Genomic DNA, 9,875 nt, shown 5'->3' on the forward strand with positions numbered 1-9,875 from the left:
GTTACCACCCCCTAGGACCTAAGGTTACCCCCCCTTAGGATTTTCCCTTGCCTAACCGCAGTTAGGACTTTCCTGAAACCTTATTTAACCACGTTAGATAACAAGGAGTCTTAACTTTGAATCCCTTTGCCATTATCAAAACTGAGGTTCGATCGTCGGATGCTTACTGCACCAACACCTGAGACGTTTGAAAAAGCATCACAAAGTTCTGAGTGGATGACAGCCATGAAACAAGAGATTGACCGCACACAAAAAGAAATATTCCTTTGTCAACAAAAGTACTCCAAAGACTTGTTGAAAAGGTTCGGAATGCTCGACTGCAAACCAATCTCAACACCTATGGAATCAAATTTCAGAATGTGTGCACATGAAGGAAAAAGCTTAGAAGATACAACTATGTATCAAAAATTGGTAGGCAGTCTCATCTACTTAACCTTAACTCGACCTGATATTTCTTATGCAGTTAGTGTAATAAGTCGGTACATGCAAAATCCAATGAAGCCTCATTTAGAAGCAGTTCGACGAATACTAAGATATGTGAAGAGCACAATTGATTATGGTCTTGTGTATAAAAGAATTGGAGATTGTAAGTTAGTTGGTTACTGTGATGCTAACTATGCAGGAGATCATGACACCAGAAGGTCAACAACTGGTTACTTATTTAAGCTTGGTTCTGGAGCAATTTCTTGGTGCAGCAAGAGACAACCAACTGTATCATTATCAAGCACTGAAGCTGAGTATCGAGCAGCAGCAATGGCAGCTCAAGAAAGCACATGGTTGATTCAACTATTAAATAACCTACATCAACCAGTTGATTATGCAGTTCCAATATATTGTGACAATCAATCGGCAATTCGTTTGGCGGAAAATCCGATCTTTCATGCAAGAACTAAACATGTTGAAGTGCACTATCATTTTATCAGAGAAAAAGTTCTCCAAGAAGAAATTGAGATGAGACAAATCAGTACAGATGATCAAGTTGCAGATTTGTTCACAAAAGGCTTGAGCGCCAGCAAAATCAAAAGATTTCGTGATCAACTCGGCATAGTACAAAGGGTTGGTGTTGAGGGGGAGTGTTAAATATCAACTCCAACCCAAATAAAGGATAAAACTTATCCAATAAAAGATAAGAGTTATAGATAAGATTTGCTATTTAATTATTTATTTTTCTAATAGATAAAGGTGACGACTTGGTAAAAGATAAAATTAAATGTGTGGTCAAGAGTGTTTTTCTCATTTCATGGATAAGAATTAGAATTTCAATGGCTAGGATTTAATTTAATTGAACGGTCCAGATTGTATGAAGAGTACTATAAATACTCTACCTTGTATTTAGTTTCATTCATCAATCAAGTATCAATTTGTGAGTCAAAGTTTTTTGTTTTTTCTTCTTTGTCTTAGAATTGTGAGTGATCCACAAAAAAAGGTGTTGTAGTGTTGTTATTGTTAGTGTAAGACAACTAATTTATTTACTTGTTTGTTGGTCCAATTTTCAACATGAGCCACCAGTGAACTAGAGGTGATGTTGACTGGAGTCACTAAATGCTAGAGAGGAGAGATCCACCGGAGAATACGCCAAGCCTGAGAAGGAGAAAAATGAAGAGAAGAGGATTAGAATGACACGGCCAGGGATCTCCTGATGTTGTCACTCCGATGCTCAAATAAGTTTCGACGGAGGATATAGAGAATAATGAAGAAAATGAATAATAGTATGAATAAAAATGCCAGCGTACCTCCATTAGCAAGTGTGGATGCCTTTTATATTTTTTTCCCTGTACTAATTATCGATGAGACATGTATTATACTGCGGTAAAGGGAATGTCCCATCATATCTATTAGTGTCATGCGGATCAAGATACGAGAGTGTCCTTTACATGCTCTAACAACCCACATATTGCACGAGCGCCATATCCCATAATAGTGCATACAACCTTTGGGCCACGAGATAATTGGGTTGGGTCGGAGGTTGAGGACCTACTAAATGGACGAGTATCAGACCATCAGGGATAAGTGGAAATAAGTAGAGCGGGCTCAATCGATATGAGTGATGTGCCCCCGATTGCTTGGGTCGATTAGGAGATAACAAGGCGTGTTCGGTTGGTAGAGACGACTGGGGAGAAGTGTAGAGCATCTGATCTAGGTTTAAGGATTACTCAAGCGGATATGCCTCCATTAGAGTCGATCGGGGAGAAGTGTAAAGCATCAGGTTGGTGGGACTGACTGAGCTTGAGAGGAGTAGAGCATCCGATTGGAGTTATTGCCCGAGTGGATATGCCTCCATTAGAGCCAGGAGAAGTGTAAAGCATCCGATCAGTAGGACCGACCGAGCATGAGAGGCGACGCTCACCTGATCAGAGTTCAGGAGGGGTATCTAAGTGAATCTGCCCCTCGTTGACTCATCTTGACTTTGACCTCCACTTGAGCATAATGCTTAACCTCGGAGACATGTGGAAGCTTCTCATATTCATCATATCAAATATTTCTAATTCACCTATAATTTGGAGTATAATTTATACACATTTAAAAATCTCTCTTTAAAATATTTAATATTCATCTTTATTATAATTCGAATTTTAATTTTTTATTTGTTCCTTATTAAGTAAAGAGGGGGGCAACACCTCTCAACCTCTAATGTACAGAAGAAGAGAAAGAGAGAAAAGAGATCGCGCGGAGTAACAAGATAAAGACGCACAAAAGGAGAGCAAACACGAGAAAGGAGAAGAAGAAGAGAAAGAATAAAGTTATCATGGTTGGGCAACGTATCTGCTACACAAAAACGACCGTAGCTTTATTAGAATTCTCTCTATACAAGATAATCACATCTAATAATTCTTGTGATTATTGTTATATAATAAGTTTACAATGATCCCTATAAATAATGCATAAATCCCAGACCTGGTAAAATCGTAACAGAATTTTGTTATAAAAAATTACAAAAGAATTCTGTTATGAAAAATCATAACAGAATTTTATTACGAAAAATCTTAATAGATTTTTCTTCCATGACATCCATCGCATTGCCCTTCATCCAAATATGAGTCACCCGTCAACAATCTCCACCTTGGCCAATATTCACCCCTTCGAAGAACACGAGTATCTGAACAAAACCCCACCTAAATCTCTGGGTTTGGGCTTCCTTCCTCTAACATCTAGAGATATGAATCAAGTTCAAGCAATGCTTGAACTTCTCTGTGATCATTGGCTTTGTCTGTTGGATCGAAAAGAATTTAGATATCTCCACAATAGCATGATATTGTCCACTTTAGGCCTAGACCCTCATGGCTTTGCTCTTGGGCTCTCCCCAAAAGGGCTCATGCCAATGGAGATATCTTTTCTCTTATAAACCCATGATCTTTCCCATGTGTTCCCAATATGGGACTATATTTGCAACCTTGCAACCCCAACAATCCCCCCCTCAAACAAAGGACCATAGACTTCCCACGTCCGATCCTCGACCCACCAGGTCTTCCTGCCCCTCGATCCACCCGACCTACTAGGACTTCCTTGCCTAGTCGCAACTAGAACTTCCTGCCTGGTGTCTGGTCCTCTTGATCTGAACATAGGAGCCCTCACTTTCTTTGTTCGAGGTCAATATTGTATCCACATGACTCAATCAGATCATAACTCTTGTGCACAGTCGGCGGTTAAACCTTCTGGCAATCCAAGCTCTGATACCAATTATTGGATCGAAAAGAATTTAGATATCTCCACAATAGCATGATATTATCCACTTTAGGCCTAGACCCTCATGGCTTTGCTCTTGGGCTCTCCCCAAAAGGCCTCATGCCAATGGAGATATCTTTTCTCTTATAAACTCATGATCTTTCCCATGTGTTCCCAATATGGGACTATATTTGCAACCTTGCAACCCCAACATTGTCAACATATTTGCAGCATTGTCTGTAGTGTGAACCTTCTCAAGTTGAATTTCTTCGGAAGCAATCAACTCTCTGATCTTGTGAAACCTTATATCAATGTGCTTGGTTCTCACATTATACATTTAATTCTTCACCAAATAGATAACACTCTGACTATCACATAATAACTTGACTTCACTTTGCTGAACACCAAGTTCTCTAACTAACCCTGTAAGCAATATTAATAATATTTTTCTTCCATAATATTTATTTAGTTGATTTTCATTATAAGTCACCCGTCAACCTTCCTTAAATATTTTACTGTTGTATTACATTTTAATGGATGGTTGGTGGTTCGGGCAGGGTGAAGCGGAGCCAAGTCCGAAAAGAAGCTTCGATTTGGCACGGCCGCCTTTGTGGACTGGGACTACTAGCTACCACCTTCCGGGGTCTTATTCTAATGGCGTAATCTGGAGGGCGTTTTTACGGATCTGGGAAGGCGCTACATGGCAATCGAGGAGTCAAAAGACGGGATCGGTGGCGATGCCCTACTCTATTAATGGCGCACTCTCCTCCTCTCGTGGCTCATCCTTTGCTCCTGTCGACTCGTCTCTCACTCTCTTGGCGGTTTCCTCGGCGATCAAGCGAGAGGCGGCATGGGATTCTTCAGGAGCCTCACCCGACTGCCCGGCCCAACCGGATTCGGCTTCAGTTCCACATCCGAGCAGGTCACTGAGGGCGTCGACGCTTCCAAGCAGACCGTCATCGTCACCGGTTTGTCCATCCCTAGGATCTGGAGAATCACTCTTTGAAAATCTGTTCTTGCTTAAGCGAGCTTGGTTTTTTTCGAACTCTAGCTTGATTCGTGTTTTGATGCACAGATCTGATTTGTTTCCGACTTGATTTTGGTGCCTAATTCATCCAAACTCCCACTCTTTCCTTGCTGCTCGTTTGGTGATGGCTCCTTTTTATATTGAAAAAGCTTTTAAAATGTTGACTCTTATTTTAATTTATTAATGTTGCTTGCTGATCGCTATACTAATATTATGTCAATGAATGAGAATCTCTCTTCTAGATTTGAGTATTGATCCATTTGATCTTCATACTTGAAATGAATGTCGAATTTTCTTTTATGCAATGTACACGGCGTTCCTAAACATCTCCTTTTTTCAGAGTAAAATATCCTAACCCTAAGAATCTTTGTTACGATAAACAATTTAAGCATGGTATACCTGCATCATAGTGCTGAACCCAAACCAATCATTGGGTGACGACGATGAAATTGGTACTTGCATCATATGTGATACAAGTTTCTTTCAGCTAAAAAAAGGAAAAATACACATATATATATTTTTTTAAAAACTAAGGTAATAGTTTCTGAACCATTGGATCTAAGCATATAAGAATTTTCATGCAAACCCCAGGTGGAAGTAGTGGGATTGGAGCTGAAACTGCAAGGGTTATGGCCCTCAGAGGAGCACATGTCATCATTGGAGCAAGGAACATGGAAGCTGCCAATGTGGTAAAGGAGAATATCCAACAGAGTATTCCATCTGCCAAAGTTGATGTCTCGGAGCTTGAACTTAGCTCACAAAAGTCTGTCCGAGCCTTCGCAGACAGATTCATTGAAAGGAATCTACCCCTCAACGTCTTGATGTAATCACATGCTTCTCATGTTCAAATGTTGCATGCTTGCCACTTCCTTCTTCTTCTTTTTCCCCATTTTTTACATCTTTAATTTGTCATCAGAAACAATGCTGGCGTGATGAACTGCCCTTATAAACTCTCAGAAGATGGTATAGAGATGCAATTTGCTACAAATCATCTGGGTATATCTCTTACACTTAATAAATCAATTTCATTCCCTAATACTCTGCAATAGTTTTATTGGATATTTTTTCGACCAAATTATCTTTAGTTCTCTAAATTTCTTTTTTTTTTCATTTTAAATTCCTTTTGACTCCAGGTCACTTTTTGTTGACAAATCTTCTACTTGAGAAAATGAAAACTACAGCAAAGGAGTCAGGAATCGAAGGGCGTATTGTGAATCTATCATCTGTAGCTCACATTGGGACATATAGAGAAGGAATACGGTTTGACAAACTCAATGACAAAGCTTCGTAAGTTACTAATGGTTGTTGGACAAATTTGTATAATATAGGGGATGCATTACTTTTATTCTTGACCACTGAATGTTTGATTTATTTATTAATTGATTGGATTTCCATCTTGGATTTAGATACAATGATAAAATGGCATACGGGCAATCCAAACTGGCTAACATATTGCATGCCAATGAGCTTGCAAGGCGCTTAAAGGTACTTCATCTTGCAGTGCACATTTCAATTAAATATTCATTGTATGTATCCTGTATTTCCAATAGAAATAATTATGCAGCAAAACAAAAAGATAATGCTAAACTTCATTGAAATGTTTGCCTACTTTTCCTTTATGCAACAATGTGTAACTTATATTTCTTGAACTAATACAAGCCACTTCAAACGACCACTCTATGTTATGAATCTCAAATGGCCTTGTATGCTGAACAAGAGTACTATCTCAATCAGCCAAGATTTTTTTAATTAATAATTATCACTTATAATCTTTTGACATCAAAATCTTTTTTATATTGCAAAGAACACTAATTTTTTTCATTGTCTACAAATTATCTGTTCTCTTGTTTAGTTTATGATGCGCGGACAAAAAATCAGTACAAGAATGCCTTAATGAGAACTCATACTTCTCTTTGTGTAAGACCCATAAATTTGAATTTACTGGAACTTGTTTCATGGCCTGAATGTGGAAGAACTATTTACACAATAGATCATACTGAAGAATATCTGATAGCATGCACTAAATTAATTACGGAAAGTGATAATTAGAAAGGATGTTATTGCTGTATTTACTATAAATATCTTCTGTTTTGCTTCTGAGCCTTACTTATATGCATATAGAATGGCATACCTTGCTGTCTATTCACAGATTACTCTGTTCATCCTGTTTACTTTCATGGTTGTAGGAGGAAGGTGCAAATGTTACAGCAAACTCTGTTCATCCTGGCTTGATTGAGACAAACTTGATGAGACACTCTGTTGCTTTTATAAGTATGCTTCTTAATTCAATTGATGGTTTTAAACCATTAATTCACTATGAAATTAAAAGCTTCAGGTATAAACTCAGATTTGAAATTTTCTTTTGCTTGCAGCTGCATTACGAGCTGTATCTGGCTTCATGTGGAAGACTGTACCTCAGGTTTGTCAGATTTGATTGATTTCGCATAACCGTATGCACCAGGGTGGCATAGTAGATGTTATCCTCAATATTGATATTGTGTTTCATTGTACCCTAGATGTGTCTCTCCATTTTAGGTATAACATCTCTAATTAATCAGTTCCTTACAAGGAGCATGTTTGACTCTGCCCCTTTTAAATGCATACCCTCTGCTTTAGTCCTAAACGTGGATCGACGAACATATGTATATGTGGTCAGACAACACCTTTCTTCCACTCATCATTTAGTTCTAGACAAACCACTTTCCTATTCATGTTCCATAGATTGAATTATCATAATCATTGAAAAATGCTAAAGTAGAAGACATTTGTCTTTCTACTTCACAGCATTGTTGAAAGTGATAAAGGGGTACTAGGTGAGGCCAACACAATATGCCTCAAAGGGAGTCACATGAGCAAGGAGTAGGGATTCATCCCCTTTCCTTTTAGCTTGATTATACATGAGGTATAGGTATAAGCATGTGTTGCGGTACTGTCCTTTCCATAGTAGAATATATTGTCCATCCCAATTTATATACCACTTCTATATGGGTCTTTAAGTCCAGTTGCAACTCCAACATTGCAACCAACTTGAGACCCCTTTCCTTTGCCTTTGTGCATCTCATTAAGCTCTCACATTCGGTATTTAGCTAGGCTGACATGATAGAGGTGTTCACTCATGTAAGAAAGGGTGGCCTATGCCTCATGACATGCGTAATTCCTTCTGCATATAAATGTAAGTGCTATAAAATGTACCTGGCAAGGAATTACAGGCTCAAATCAAGTTTATGTAAAGCTTTTGCTGGTATAATAGACTATGTCACATAAACCCAACCTGACTCAAGAACACTTCACTTGGTATCAGTCTAACAAATGGTGATCAACCACCATATTCTCTTTAGAAACATACTACTGGATCAATTCAATCTTATTTGTAATAGCATCTCTTACAAAATTACTCTTATAGTTGGGCCTGGTATATAGGTAATGGAAGATTGATACAGTCAGTGGCTTTGATACTTCAGCCATTACCTGTAAATGTTGCATGAACCTTTGAAGTCATATTGCCACAAGTGTATAAATTTCAGGGAGCACTAGCATTTGTAATTTGTATCTTGAATTTCAGGGAGCAGCCACTTCATGCTATGTCGCACTGAATCCAAACATGAAAGGAGTGACGGGGAGATACTTTGCTGATTGCAACGAGGAGAAGCCAACTGCCAAGGCTAGAGATGAAGCATTAGCAAAAAAGCTTTGGGAGTTCAGCGAACAGCTAGTTAATTCAACTAAAGCAAAATAAGAGCAATGCGCACCACTTGGCTCTTTTCACTTAGTTTTTTGATAGAGTGTTGCTGGATTCTGTTGATTCACTACTGCATACTGCGGCTCTTATATTGTCGTGCTAGTTTTGAAATCTACTAAATGTGTTTACCATGCCATTACATTCTGCAAAAGAAATAAAACTCGTGATGCTATATAATCGGTTTAGTGGATTAGTTCTGTTATAGACTTCCTACAGCTTAGCTTGTCTATCAATTTGAGTTATCACTAGTTAATTTGTTTACTTGAGTGGATTAATGGGAGGGAAGAGAGGAGAGGGACAGAGTATAAAAAATGTACAATATAAAGGTACTAAGGGCATCTCCAATGGTGGAGAGGGTTTTTTCCTGCCCCCACTAAAAATGAAGAAATAGACTATGAGCGTTTTCATCAGCTATCCTATCTAAATATTTTATTTTAAATTTTGAATATGATAGTTAAAATTTTTTTATATTAGCTATCTTATTTATTCTTTAAATTTTGTATTTATAAATAATATTTCTTTAAATTTAGGAATTAGATTTTATTTTCTAAACACAATAGAGGAGGGAAAAAAATAGAAAAATTAATATATGGTATAGTGAAAATAAATATTTAAATTTAATAAAATAATTTTTTATCTTAAATTATTTATTTTGGATAAAGAAGTTGATGTATATGCTCTTAGAGCATTCAAGCTTCCCTAAATACAAAATTTATTTTAAATTTTATATTTTAAGTAAAAAAAATATTTACATCACTTATCCTATTTATTTTTTAAATTTTGATGTCATAAATCCTAAATTTAGGTAATAAATTCATCTTTTAAATATTAAAATATTATTTAATTTGGGAGAAAGAAAAAATAAAGGGAATGAATTGGGTAATAGAAAGTAGATATTACACCATGAGAGAGAAAAAATAATAAAAAAAGAGAAGAAAATAAAAATAATATAAAGATAATAAAAATTTTAAAATAGTTAATGTAATGTGTAATGAAAAATGATTATCTAAATATAATAAAATTGTTGATTTATCTTAAAATTTAGAGATATTATAAAGAGAATGATATAGATACTTTAAGGGCATCTCCAATTTAGAGATATTATAAAGAGACTAATGTAGATACTTTAAGGGCATCTCTAACCATAGAGAGGGCTTTTGGTCCCACCAAAAATGAAAAAAAAAATTACTAAGGGCATCTCCAACAATGATTTTTTCTATGTTATTAGATTTCTTTTTCCTATGTATCATCAAAATCAAAAATTAAGAAGACGGACTTGATTTTGGTGGGGGTCATAAAAAAGAGACTAAATCTTTTGGTCCATAAAAAAAATGGATTAGGAGATAGACCACTTACAATTGCGGTCAAATGGTGGCTATGATTCGGTCACAATTAGTTGCGATCACTCATTAAATTCATCGTTCACTTAGGTTATAGTTTGGGTCG

The 9,875-nt window shown here is 36.8% G+C and overlaps 1 protein-coding gene across 1 annotated transcript; it reads left to right on the plus strand.

Moving 5' to 3' along the window:
- The first annotated feature begins 4,325 nt into the window (after positions 1-4,325).
- Positions 4,326-8,614, plus strand: LOC121989415 (short-chain dehydrogenase TIC 32 B, chloroplastic-like). Its single transcript, XM_042543463.1, has 8 exons — positions 4,326-4,631; positions 5,282-5,513; positions 5,607-5,686; positions 5,824-5,977; positions 6,097-6,175; positions 6,877-6,961; positions 7,063-7,109; positions 8,253-8,614. The coding sequence occupies exons 1-8, from the start codon at positions 4,514-4,516 to the stop codon at positions 8,424-8,426; spliced, it is 969 nt and encodes a 322-aa protein (XP_042399397.1). The 5' UTR covers positions 4,326-4,513; the 3' UTR covers positions 8,427-8,614.
- The last annotated feature ends 1,261 nt before the right edge of the window (positions 8,615-9,875 follow it).

This window comes from Zingiber officinale, chromosome 6B, assembly GCF_018446385.1.
Source record: "Zingiber officinale cultivar Zhangliang chromosome 6B, Zo_v1.1, whole genome shotgun sequence".
Classification (NCBI taxonomy): Eukaryota; Viridiplantae; Streptophyta; class Magnoliopsida; order Zingiberales; family Zingiberaceae; genus Zingiber; species Zingiber officinale.